The following is a 14,527-nucleotide window of genomic DNA, read 5'->3' on the forward strand; positions in this document are numbered from 1 at the left end:
CCCACACCAACCAGAACAAAACAGCCAACCTGATTGCTATTACATCCACTAAACACTCTTTCCATCAATGCTCAGTAGCAGCTGTGTACACCATCTATGAGATGAAGTGCAAAAATTCACTAGTGCACCTTGGACAGCACCTTCCAAATCCACAACCTCTCCCATTCAGAAGGAGAAGGGCAACAAGTTCCCTTCCAAGCTACTCCCCATTCAAACTTTTGGACCCATCGCCCGTTTCTTCATTGCTAGGTCAAAATCCACCCCCCCCGCCCCCAGAGAGTCGACCTCATTCTCAAAGGCAACTGGGTATTGGCAACAAATGGTGGCCCAGCCAAAAATGTCCACATTCCAATAAATTGGGAAAGAAAATCATAGCGTCACAAGCGCAAAGCGAGGCCCTTGAGGCCATCCTGCCACTTTAAAACCAACATTTATAATCTGCCCCTCACTGCCCTTGAACTGGCTAGGTCATTTCAGAAATCACACGCCAAGTAGTGCTGATGCTGGGCATCTGAAATAAAAACAAAGTGCGGGAGAAACCCAACGAGGTCACGGTGCCAGTCTCAGAATTGGAAACGTTTCTCCGTTTACAGATACTTTCAGACCCACTGAGTCTCAGGCACTTGTTTTCCGTTTCGGATCTCGAAAATCCACACTAATTTGGCTTTTATCCTCGGAGATGACCGAGCCAGTTCAAGGGCAGTTAGGAATAAGTAACAAAATGTTGGCTTTAAAGTAACAGTCCACATCCCATGAACGGATGGATCATCAGTCCTGCATTTCAAGTGAGGAATTCAATAGAGATACACACAGATAGATCCTGGCTTAGACAAAAGGACAGATGCCCACTTCTCACGGTGGCACTCACCTTGTGCATTCTTGCCACACAGGAGGTGCAGATAGGGCTGGCAGATGCCCCAGAACTCCGGGTCATTGTTGACAGTTTGCTCGATCACTTCCACGCTGATTTTCGAGCTGGCCTCCCCGCTCTGCAGGATCCGCAGCATCAGCTCCTTCAGCAGACTCTCCATAGCAGCCGTCAGGTAGATAGCGGCGTGCGGATGGATCCGCGGGGCGAGTCCGCTTTCCACCATCCACCTGAAGAAGCTACCTACTGATAGGGTGAGGCCACACCTAGTCGACTTGCCCTGGCTGAAGCCGCGGCAGCAACTCATGTTGTAGAGGGAGAGCGCTGACAGTCCGGCCTCCACGCAGCCCCGGGCCAGTGGCCAGGACAGCACCGCCCGCAGGGCGCTCTGCACCTCGGCCCGGCCGCACCGGGCGTACCGCAGGCTCAGCCGCTGCGCCTCCCGCGCGACCCGCAGGAGCGGCCGGCTTATCAGCCAGGAGAGGCGGCGCAGCGCGTCCCGCGGACACTCAGCCAGCGGTGGCTGCTGCTGCTGTACCGAGCCCAGCACCGCCAGCAGCTGCGGCAGAACCCAAGGCAGCTCCTCGGGCTCGGGCAGCCGGCACTCCAGCATATCGGCCTCCTCGGCCAGAGTCCCGCTCACCGAGCCACAGCTACTGCTGCCACCGCCGGTCCCCACGCCGCGGGGCTCCGCTCCATGAGTGGCCGGGGAACAGCACAGCGAGAGGCTGGTGGAGGAAGAGCGCACCGAGTCGGCAGCGCCCCCGTAGCCAGAGTCCCGGCTCGCGTCCTCCAGTGTCCGACCCCAAGGTTTAGCCCGCCCGCCCATATCCACGCTGCATATTCCAAGTGAGGAGCAGCAGCCGGACGCCAGTTACACTGCCTCCAGGCCGTCCCACCGCCAGCGCCTCGGCGGAGATCCCCCCCTCAGGCTCCAGCTGATTCATCAGCGACCCCGCCCACCTAGGCAAATAAAGCCGCACCCCCGCCTTCTGATTGGTAGCTTTGACGTGGGGTACGCCCCTCTCTCCGCCCCATATGCAAATCATCAGCCACACCCACTTTCCGATTGGTTGTCACCCGCCAGCCAATGAGAGCGTTCTCTTGGCTTACCGCCTCATCCCGTCCCCCACCACAACAGCTGTTGTTGAAGTTGTTAAAAGGGGCAAGCTTTCGGATCCTCCGGTTCGTGTTGCGCAGGGGGCAGATTGTGAGATATTTTCGATCGTAGATATAATAACACACCTCTTTTACAGATGCACCATTGAAAGCGTAGTATCCGGATGCATAACGGCTCGGAGATTGCAAGAGCTGCCGATGCTGGAGTCAGAGTCAATACCGTGCGGAGCTGGACGAACACAGCAGGTCAGCAGCATCACAGGAGCAGCAAATGTCGACATTTCAGGTCGGGACTCTTCAACAGCACTGATCCATCCTGATGAAGGCTGTAAACCAAAACTTTGACTTTCCTGCTCCTCCGATATTGCCTGACCTGCTGCACTGGATCAGCTCTGCCCAGGATCATAAGAAATTATAGGAAGTTGTGCGCAAGGCCAGACCACCACAGAAGCCAACCTTACATCCATGGATTCTACACTACACGTTGCTGCGGAAAAGCTGCCAACATCATCAAAGGCCCCTCCCACCCCAATAATGCTTTCTGGCAACCTCTTCCATCAAGCAGAAGATACAGAAGCTTGAAGCCATGCACCAAAATGTTCAAGTACAGTCTCTGCCCTGCTATTATTAGATTGCTGAATGGACCCCTCCAATTTCATTCTGATGTTGACCTCGACTTTGTGCACCTGCTGTGCTGTCTTAACCTAATATGTCTCACCCTATCTAAGCACCCCAAAGCCTGTATGTCATTGTTAGTTATGATCTTCCTCAGAAAACAAAACTTTTCAATGTACTTAGGTACATTTGGCAACAATTAAGCACATCAAAAATCTGGAGCAGGTAGTACTTGAAACCAGGTCTTCTACCTCAGACGTAGGGACACCACCAGACACTTTTTTTCTGTTGTTTCATCTTCTGATGAATGCTGGTATTTCACAATAACTGAGTAAATTTTCTGCAATCAATTGGCTGCCTTCCTTCATAAATAAATTTTACATTTGGATAGATTCACACAGTTTTTCGGCATTGAAACGGTTGTTATCCTGTTCTTCGTACCAATCCTATATTTTCCCCATTAAACCATTTTCTTCCTACACTTTTGCAAGTTGTTATTAATTCATCTTCTGTTACCTTCACAGGTGCACCATTCCAGGTCACAAGAGCCCATTTTTAGGAAACAAAAGCAGAAATTGCTGGAAGACCACAGCAGTTCTGGCCACATCTGTGGAGAGAATACAGAGTTAAATTTTCAAATCCAGTGTTCCTTCTTCAGAACAACTGCTCTTCTGTTCAGTGACCTTCGTTACAACTCTGACAGAGGAGTGCATTGGTGTGAAAACTCTACGAGGCCTGTGGGGAGTCACTAATTAAACTTCCTATGGATTTCATCGTCTATGTTGGGTGAGATTTCCCTCGGTAACAGGCAACTAGATATTAAAATAAAAAAGAAAAATAAGGCAGACCCAAGTCATGATGATTTGATGTTTAAGAACATTTCTGAGTATAAAGAAAACAATCTAAAAAGGCAGACCCAAGGGGTTCTTGTGGAAATGTAGTGTCCCTGCCTCTGAGCCAGGAGGCTGTCCCACCTTCTCTGGAGGTGTGTAATAACATCTCTGAGCAGGTTGATTAAACAATTAAAAATAAAGCAGACCCAAAGAGTTCTTGTGGTGCAATGGGCTTGTAATTCTAGGTTCAAGTCCCACATCCTCTACAAATGTGCAATATTATCTCAGAGCAGGTTGATCAGGGAAAAATATAACAAAGCTGCCTGTCCAGGCTGGGACTAGTCTGTATATACCGTGAATAGTAGCTCTAGTTTGGTGTTCAGCAATAAATAATGTTTCTTTCCAGCCACATTTCCTGAGTTATTACAAGTGGAATCGAGCCTCATGACTCCATGAGCTATAGCAAGTGTAAATGTTATTTAATGACAAAAATGATCAATTAATTTCTCTTTATTGGAGTTACCTGAAACAAAATAGACTTTCACCAGATTTCTTCAATAAGCTAAAAAAAAACTTGTTACAACAGTATGTATTGTTATAAAGGGTGAAAAACTGGTTATCACCTAAGCAACTGTGATGGATTAAACTATAGATAACAGGGTGTAGAGCTGATGAACACATCAGGCCAAGCAGCATCAGAGGAGCAGGGAAGGTAATGTTTTGGGCCTAGACCCTTCTTCAGAAATGAAGGATCTTCTCTGAAGAAGGGTCTAGGCCCAAAACATCAGTTTTCCTGCTCCTCTGAAGCTGCTTGGCCTGCTGTGTTCATCCAGTTCTACACCTTGTTATCTCAGATTCTCCAGCATCTGCAGTTCCTACAGTCTCTGGATTAAATTATATCCCCCTTTACATCAAATCCACATACATTCATACGAACATTGCTCTACAGTGGTATTATGAGTGAAAAAAGCCAAAAAAAAACATTGTCTCTGTAGACCAAGGATTTGAGTGTAGAAAATAAAATTGATTACATTCTCGCATTTCTCTTGATTTCCTGTCAAGGAGATCTGGTAGCTGCCAGTGCAAAATGATAGAAGATTTTCAAACCAGATTTCAGATTCAGTTAGGAACCCTAATATTTAAAACTTTCAGGACTCACAATACTTCATTGTGAGACAGAGAGAAAGTGTGGGCGAGAACAAGAGGACTTCTTTCCTCACTAACCTTTCTAGTAAATGCCTTATCTAGGTGTATACTGAGAAAACCACACAACCAGAGGCTGTTGCTATGCAACAAACATCATAAATGCCTAGGGTTTTCCCACACTGGATTGTCCAAAAACCAAACTAATAAAACCCCTTTTATCTCTCCATTTAAAGCTTTGGCTTAAATTTTCCACAGAGCTAGCAGACAATTCCTAGTTCTATTTGATCTTTTGTCTTTTGAGTTCTAACACGTCAAATGGTAAGCCTTTTGCAACCCAAGAATTTACATTTTCCAATTCTCATAATCCATATATTATTTATGACATTACACAATTACTCATGACAAAATTTCACATTAAGATGTTTTCTATAATAAACCATTTAAAAGTAACATTGATTAAACATTACAGAGTGGATAAATAATAGACTAAAGTGTATAAGACATATCTCCTCTTTAATGTCTTAAAAATCCTATGTTGGAATTAAACACAATCCATAGACTTGTAGTCTTTTATTCAAGGCCCCAGCAATTTCCACCCTGCCTCCTGGGTTAGATCCCATCAGGTCCTGAGGACTTGTCTAACTTAATGCTTTCCAAAACACCCCACACGTTCTCCTTTTCCATATTGACATGCCCCAGATATCCTTCCTGAGACTCACCATTCACCATGTCCTTCTCCTTTGCGAATACTGATGCAAAGTATTCTTTAATGACTTCACTCACTTTCTCTGGTTCCGTGCATAAATCTCCTCCTTTGTCCTTGAGTGGGCCTATCCTTCCCCTAGCTATTCTCTTGCTCCTTAAATTGGTATGAAATGCCTTGGAATTTTCCTTAAAATGATGCCTTTTAGCCCTCCTACTTCCTTGTTTAAGTTCTTTTTTGTTATCTGTATATTCTTCAGGGGCTCCATCTATCTTCAGTTTCCTAAACCTTACATACACCTCTATTTTCTTGTTGACTAAGCTTTCAATATCTCATCATCCAAGGTTCCCAAATCTTGCCGTCCTTATCCTTCATTTTCACAGGAACCCACTGGTCCCAAACTCTAATCAACTGACTTTTAAAAGATTCCCACATGCCAGATATGGATTTAGGCTCTAACACCCACTCCCAAACTACATTCCTCAGTTCTTGCTTTTGAAACTACTTTCTGTTTTGCTTGAGCAGAAATGAGAGGAGGGTAAAACAGTCTAGTTGTCTTTAGTTCATAAGAAATAACATACCAGTGAAATCTTAGTATGTATATGACTGTTAAATTTTGTCCTTTGAATTGATTAGATACAGGAGATCCCTTTTCCATTTATAATCTTGTGAAAATATCACAAACATTGTTTACAGATGACTTTGGAACCAATTTAAAGGAAACATCCAGCTCTTTCTCCCAGAGGAATCAAATTTCAACAAGAGACTTGGACCTCAGCTGAGCCGAGCAAATTTTCCCTTCTATTTCACAATATTCTTGAGGGCTTCCAACTCTGCTCCAAGCATTTCTCAACTTAAACATCTGCCTGTCAAATGTCATTTTCCCCACCTCCACCAATTACAATGTAGTTCCATATCCAAATTTGCCAAAGACACAAAGATAAGTGGTGTTGTAAGTAGTATGGATGGAACAAATTATTGCAAAGAAATATTGAATGATTAGGCAAAACTGTGGAAAGTAGATTTCAATGTGAGCAAATATGGGACCAATCACTTTGGACTTAAAAAAATAGAACAGGGTACTTTTCAAATGATGTTAAGGTAGAAACCTTAAAGGTCCAAAGAGATTTGAAAGTTCAACAAGCAAAAAAATTTTTAAAAAGGCAATGAATAGGTACAAAGAATAATTTAAAAAATTAATGAGTTTACTTATACTTGGATTAACAACACCTTTAAGGTAATCTATCAAACTTGTAATGTGGCTTATTTAAGTTTGCTAGAAAATACTGATTTTCATGGGTAGGGACTTGCTGTCTGTAAATTAAAGGAATATTTTCAACACAAAAACAGAAATTTCTGGAGAAACTCATTTGGTCTGAAGCACTCTAGGGCTTGAAGAGCCCATAGTTTGTCATTGTCTTCTCCATGGCAATGCCTTGGCCAATCTTGACTTGCCAACTAATCAGCATCCTTTTCCCTGTGGCATAAATTGTTGTGATTATTTGAAATTTGGCATTTTCATGTTTGTCCTAATGAAAGCAAGATGAAAAGCTCCAGCAACATGACTATCTTTTCAGTAAATAACTAATGGAAAGTTGACATTAATATCTAGTAAAATAGAATATAAAGGGATAAAATTTGTGCACTAGCTGTGTAAAGCCTGTGGAGTAATGTGTGCAGTTCTGGGCACCACACATTCAGAGGGGTAGATTGGTCTTGGAGGGAGTGGGGCAAAAATTTACAATTTTGATATCCACGCTCTAAGGGTTAAATTCTGAGGAACACTTATTCAAGCAAAGTTGTATTTCCTGGAATTTAAGAGCTTAAGGAACGATATAACATTAAAAGGAACACATAGTGTAGACAAAGGGAAACTATTACTACTGGTTGAGAAGTTTAGAATCATGGAATGTTGTTTCAATTTTAAAGTCATGTTTTTCAAAAATGAAATTATAAAATAACACAGGAAAGATGCAAGTTTGGCAATCTCTTCTGAAAATGGTAATTTATGCTCAAACAAATGCTAATTTTAAATTTGGATCTGATAGATTTTTGCTAACACTAATTATTCAGGTCTATGTAGCAGAGGGTAATGTTATAGATCAGCACAACCTCATTGAATTGCTGAACAAGCACAATGAGCTAGGCAGCACTGCCTTTTTGATTTTTGGACACTGTGCTCTGAATATTTACATTATCTGATCTCCACACAAAGCATTGAATAAAATTTATAAACACAAAATCTTTGTCCTTTGATTTGCTTTAGGAGTTTCCTTGTAAATAGTGATTCATCATAGTGATCATGCTATCTATGACATTCAAAATAGTGAAGAATTGTGATGAAATTTGAGAGATGCTGCACGTAACTTATCTGCACTGCCATCTGTTGTAATTATCACAGAAACCTGGCTGATTGTTGCAGAGGTTCACTTAACACTTGTTCTGCTTCAGACAAATGATGTTTCAGTTGGCCCTTGTAGGAATATGGGATAGTTAAAATGAATAAGGTGAGGATGGATTTTGGGGCCATTTTCCTGTTGGTAGCGAAGGAATTACAATTTACATGTTGATAAGACAGGAACAGTAATCTTTATTGTTTTAAAAGCTATACTTGCTTGTTTTTAAAAGGTAAGCTGTGCTGTAACTGAAGCATTGCTGCTATCAATCACATGATGCAAGTTGACTACAATTCTGGAAAGTTTCACCCAGCATTTACAGCTTAAAAATCTTCCTTCTGGAACTTCACTTCCTTCAATTGTGTAGACCTGTGGTCGAGAAGCACAAAAGAACAGTAGAAATTTCACCATTAGGACTGGTAACAAAGGAGCTATTGAAACATATCATACCTGTGAAGGTAGAAATAGCCTACCATCAAAGGAGGCTTATTAGATTGATACCTAAAACATGTATTTTTTATGAGCATTGTTTGGACAGGCTTTGCTTATTTCCATTACAGTTTAGAAGAGTGAGGGGTGAGTTTATGATATCCTTAATGGTTCTGACAAGGTCAATGTGGAAAGGACATTTCCTCCCATTGGAGATTCGAGAACAAACAGCACTCTTTGAATTAGGAGTTGTCCTTTTAGTACAAAGATGAGGAGAAATATTTTCTCTGAGTGTTATGCAACTTTGGAACTCTTTGCCTCAGGAGGCAGTGGAAGTGCGGTCATTTAAAATTTTTAAGACAGAGGTAAAAGGTTCTTGTTAGGGAAGAAGAGGTTATCAGAGTAGTTTGGAATATGGTACTTCAAACAAATCAGCAATGAACTTATCAAATGGTGGAGTAGACTTAAGGGGCCATGGGTCTGCCTCTGCTGCTATTTCATATCTTCATACGTACATATCTACCTCACACAATAATGAATGTTTTACTTACTAAAACATAGAAACTCTGTCTCATGAAGACCAATAGATTTAAGAGCAGAAGTAGGCCATTCAGTCCATCAAGTCCCATTCGTCATTCATTGAGATCATGGCTCGTCTAATAATCCTCAAGTCCACTTTCCTGTTTTATCCTCATAACCCTTTGTTTTCTTAATTATCAGAAATCTGCCTGTATTTGTCTTAAATATATGTAATGACCAAGTCTCAATAGTCCTCTGTGCTAAAGAATTCCTCAGATACACCAGCATCTGAGAAAAAAAGATTCTCTTCATTGCTGTCATAGATGGGTGAAAATTTACTCTAAGATTACAGGCCCGGTCCTAGACTCTCCACAAGGTGAAACAAACTTTCCACATCTACCTTGTCAAACCCTCTAAGAATGTTTTAATAAGGTCTCTTCTAATTCTTCAAAACACTGATGGATAAAAATAATTTGAACTAGAATTAAGTTTTATTGTCATGTGTACTCAAGTACAGGCCTACAGGAGTACAGTGAAAAGTTTACAATGTTACCATTCACAGCATCATTTTAGGTACAAGGTGACAAGTACAAAATCTTAGGTAAAAAAATGAAAAAAAATCTAATCTACTTGCTGAATAACCCCCATCTATCTCTTAAAGTGAACAATGAATCTTTGCCGGAGGGATAGAAACAAATTTATAAGATGAAACTGATTCTTTAATGAGACTGTCATATTACCAAAACTCTACTCATCTCTGAAAGCCTAAATTATACAATAATAAAGCTTTGCTTTGCTCAGTCTCTTTGGGATCTACCCACCCACAGGGTAACATCACAGCTAAGAATCTTGGTAAATATCTAAGGCTGCAACTATGGCTTTTTCAGAACTGAAGAAGGGTCACTGGACCCAAATCATTAACTCTGCTTTCTCTCCACAGATGCTGCCAAACCTTCTGAGTTTTTCAGCAATTTCCTATTTTGTTTCTGATTTCCATTTCTGTAGTTCTTTGTTTTTTGCTTACCGTCTTTCTCCATAGATGCTACAAGGCCTGCTGAATTTCTTCAGCTATTTCTGTTTCTCATTCTTAGGATTTGGGGGAAACATACCATACAATGTTTCAAGACCGAGAAAAACAAAATTACTTCAAGCTAACAGATGGAAGTCAAGAAATATCAAAGAGCTCAATTTACTTCTCTGTAGGTAACACCTTCACTGATAGTGGTTTGGTAATGCAGAACTTGAGTATTGCTAAAAACAGGTACGTTACCGTAGCTTTTCGTTTTGCATTCAATACAACAAACAAAATAATTCTAAATTTCAAACGATCAGCACAACTTATACTATGAGAGAAAGGAAGCTAACTAATTGGCCAGCTGATCTGATTGGCTGAGGTGTTCCCTATTGCTTAAATTGTCGTGATCAGTTGAAATTTTTGTTTCATTCATTGGGTGGGGTCTGAGTGTCACTAGCTGGCCAGCATTTGTTGCCCATTCCTAGTTGCCATTAAGATGGTGGTGAGGTGCCTTCTTGATTCACTGCAGTCCACTTGCTGTGAGCTGATCCACAATGCTATTAAAGAGATTTTGACCCAGTAACAGTGAAGGAACAGCAATATCTTTCCAGCTTAGGATGGTGAGTGGCTTGGAGGGGAATTTGCAAGTCGTGGTGCTCCCATGTACCTGCTCTTTTGTCCTTTTGTAGATCTTTTGTACATGTTTGTGGATGTAATGGGAACCAAGTGGGCTGTTTTGTCCTGAATGGTGTCAAGCTTCTCAAGTGTGTTGTGACTGCACCCACCCAGGCAGGTGGGACTATTCCAAGACACTCATGAGTTTTGCCTTGTGGCCAGGCTTTGGGGAGTCAGGAGGTGAGTTACTCACCACAGCATTCCTCACCACTGAACTGCTCTTGTAGCCACTGTGTTTATTTTTCAAGTTTCTGGTCAATGATCTTGATGTTAAAGACTGTCATGTCACTTCACCTCTGAAATTCAGCTCTTTTTGTCCATGTTTGAACCAAGGCTGTAATGAGGTGAATGACCCTAATGGAACCCAAACTGGGTATCAGTGAACAGGTAATTGTTGAGCAGGTGCTGCTTGCTAGCACTGTTGATGACACCTTCTAACACTTTACCAATGATTGAGAATAGACTGATGAGGAAATTGGCTAGATTGGATTTGTCCTGCTTTTTTTTGTACAGGATATATCCTCTATTTGTCCTGATGAGTGAAAGCTTCAGCGATGTAGCAATTTATTGTATTCACTTTTACATGTGGTAACTGAAGGACCATTCAGCCAAAGATACTTTAACCCTTGTCCATATGAGTGACATTAAAGGAGCAGGTTTGGCTTATTGTGCTGTGGGACCATTTAAATCAAATTGAAATGAGCAAGAATGCCTATTTTATATGCAAATTATAAGACTCTTTCCCAAGTCTTACTGGTAGGCTGAGCTCTCACACAGCCTAAAGCTGTTACACATAATGGCAACACTATTGCTGCCTCCTCAGAATACGGCTCATACATTTGCATTGGTTGTGTTGATAAATCAACCCCTGACTTAATTTGTTTTACTTTCATGGGATATGGATATGGCAGGGGGTGGAATCACCAGGAAGGCCAGCATTTGACATCTTCACAGATGCTGCCAGACCTGCTGAGTTTTTCCTGCAATTTCTGTTTTTAGCATGGAGACTAGCTTTGAATTCCAGATTTTATTAATTTACTTTACATTCCACCAGTTGCTGTGCTGATATGTGAATTCATGCCCACAGAAGAATAGCGTGGGCCTCTGGATTATTAGTTCAGTGACATTACTGCTAAACCACCTTGTCGCCATAAGGACAGATAGCTTTCTTTGTATGCTTGCAATATGTGTTAAGGTTAATAGTGGTGCCCTGACTTTCAGAAGTGATTGACAATGGTATGTGTCAATGAAGTGATGCTTCACAAAAAAAACTAGGGCCTTTAAACTCATATGGTCTTCCACTTAGACATATATAATCTCACGGTTCTACTTGAAACAATAGTAGGTGAGGAGCTACCCAGTGTTCTGGCTAATGTTTATTTCACAACTATCATTACTGAAAAGCAAGTTATCTGGGGTCTTTATCAAAATGGCTTTTTTTTTTGGGACTTTTCATTAAGTGATGTCCCGCAGGGGTCTGTTCTTGGGCCTCTGCTCTTTATAGTTTTTATAAATGACTTGGATGAGGAGGTTGAGGGGTGGGTTAGTATGTTTGCTGATGACACAAAGGTTGGAGGTGCTGTTGATAGTATCGAGGGCTATTGCAGGCTTCAGCAAGACATTGACAGAATGCAGAGCTGGGCTGAGAAATGGCAGATGGAGTTCAACCTGGATAAATGCATAGTGATGCATTTTGGAAGGTTGAACTTAAATGCTGAATATAGGATTAAAGGCAGGATTCTCGGCAGTGTGGAGGAACAGCGGGGTCTTGGTGTTCAAGGGCATAGCTCCCTCAAAGTTGCCACCCAGGTGGATAAGGTTGTTAAGCAAGCATATGGTGTTTTGGCTTTCATTAACAGGGGGATTGAGTTTAAGAGCCGCGAGGTTATGCTGCAGCTCTACAAAACCCTGGTGAGACCACACTTGAAGTATTGTGTCCAGTTCTGGTCGCCCTATTATAGGAAAGATGTGGAGGCTTTGGAGAGAGTGCAAAGGAGGTTTACCAGGATGCTGCCTGGACTGGCGGGCTTGTCTTACAAGGAGAGGTTGACTGAGCTCGGACTTTTCTCTCTGGGGAGAAGGAGGAAGAGAGGTGACCTGATCGAGGTGTACAAGGTAATGAGAGGCATGGATAGAGTCGATAGCCAGAGACTTTTCCCCAGGGCAGGATTGACTGCCACGAGGGGTCATAGTTTTAAGGTGTTAGGAGGAAGGTATAGAGGAGTCGTCAGGGGGAGGTTCTTCACCCAGAGAGTTGTGAGCGCATGGAATAGTTTCCAGTGGTAGTAGTGGAAGCAGAGTCATTAGTGACATTTAAGCGACTGCTGGACATGCACATGGACAGCAGTGAATTGAGGGGAATGTAGGTTAGGTTATTTCACTTTTGGATTACGATTATTCCATGGCACAACATCATGGGCCGAAGGGCCTGTACTGTGCTGTACTTTTCCATGTTCTATGATTGACGCTTTTTGAAATAAATTATTCATGGTTAGTATATGTATTCTGCTAGGGGCAGCAGTTATTACCCATTATTAAATATCCTGTTGACATTTAGAATGGCTAGGAATTCAATCTAATGAAGATACTTTGACATCTTCACTGTGTCTTGCCGGACTTTGGGATACGTGGATTCTGATGGGCAGGATGATTTTTCACAATGACAAAGTGTAGCGATGTGAAGTAATTGCTGGCCTCCTACTCCCCCTAGTGCTTTCTTATTGCAAATTGACTTCAAGGAAGAGGAAGATTTTTCAGGCAGGAAACGATGTTGCAGGGCAGCAGGCTCCAGTGAACGTGATCAAAACAGCTTCAGCTTTAACCAATCTCTGTGTATAGTGGGATAGCATACACCACATATGTATAGCTTGACAAAAGCCTAAAGGGAGTTAACAGAAAGTGAGCAACCACATGGCCTGTTTTAGGTACTTCTTGCCATTCTCCTGAGGCATTATATAAATACGAGTTGTTTGTTTATTTTTAATTCATTGTTTGAAAATTACTTTGGGATATTCTGATCATGAGAAAAAAATGCATATAGGGTATGTGCCTCAAAATCCTTCAGTGAAGTATTCAAGAAGAGGCTGTGCTCCTAGCTTTGAGTCAGATCTCAAGGCTGATTTTTCAGAGTCTTGATTGTAGACGACACAACTGAATGATGGTATTGAGGGCAACATCAGTCACATCCGTAATGACCTCTGTCGTCGATACATGTGAACACGCTGGATTCTGGCACACATTCTAAGTTTTGTTGGTTTATATTGCAATGCTGCTCTCAGTCACAACACTGAAGTTAAGCTGTATCCTTAACATTATGACAGCATTAACTGAATACACACATACAAATCCAAGCCTTGAAACAGATTTAGGATGCAGTAGTTCAATTTGGGATCATTGGCAATTAGAGCATCTATTAAGTTAGTGCGCAATTATATTTTACAATGTCTGATAACCTTTGAGAAAGTTATTGTTTGCCTACAAAATACTAATATCTATATTGTATTAATATAGAGATTTTCACATTCTTAGGACATCTCAAAGAACATCCAGACAGTGGAATTTTTTTGTAGTAAGATAACTATCTGTAGTCATAGCAGTTCTTGTCATACAGCATCCTGCAGCGATCATGAAATGAACGACTGATAGTGTTGGTTGGATAGAGTGTAAAAGTTGGAAAATACACCAGAATTGTACAGCTCAACATGCATCTACATTGTGCCCTTAACATATAAAAACAACTCAACCATGTTTACAAGGAAATTATAAATAAACCACTATCAAGACATCATTATATCAGATACAAAGGGAAATAGTCAGGTGGATTAAGAAAAGCTGTCAACGAGTTAAGTTTTAATAAGCATCTAAACTTTCACCTAATGAAGGGGCTACGTTCTGAAAGCCTGTGATTTCAAATAAACCTATTGTACAATAAGCTCATGTCATGTGACTTCTGACTTTGTCCAGTCCAATACCCAAACATCTCCACGATCTCCTTAACCCAGAACCCTCTGAGGAAGGGTCCAGGCCCGAAACGTCAGCTTTTGTGCTCCTGAGATGCTGCTTGGCCTGCTGTGTTCATCCAGCTGCACACTCTGTTATCCCAGAACACACTTTGGGGCGTAGCTGCTATTTAAGTCAGAGATAGTAGGAACTTCTGATGCTGGAGTCTGAGATAACAAGGTGTGCAGCTGGAGGAACACAGCAGGCCAG

The 14,527-nt window shown here is 41.8% G+C and overlaps 1 protein-coding gene across 1 annotated transcript in view; it reads right to left on the reverse strand.

The window, feature by feature from the left end:
- The window catches only part of btbd11b (BTB (POZ) domain containing 11b), a 99,647-nt gene extending 97,868 nt beyond the window's left edge, over nucleotides 1-1,779 (reverse strand). The window contains exon 1 of the mRNA XM_059652514.1: nucleotides 869-1,779. Within this exon, the coding sequence (XP_059508497.1) occupies nucleotides 869-1,697 (829 nt within the window). The 5' untranslated portion in view covers nucleotides 1,698-1,779. The remainder of the gene's footprint in view (nucleotides 1-868) is intronic.
- Nucleotides 1,780-14,527: the final 12,748 nt, after the last annotated feature.

Source organism: Stegostoma tigrinum, chromosome 18, assembly GCF_030684315.1.
Source record: "Stegostoma tigrinum isolate sSteTig4 chromosome 18, sSteTig4.hap1, whole genome shotgun sequence".
Taxonomy (NCBI): Eukaryota; Metazoa; Chordata; class Chondrichthyes; order Orectolobiformes; family Stegostomatidae; genus Stegostoma; species Stegostoma tigrinum.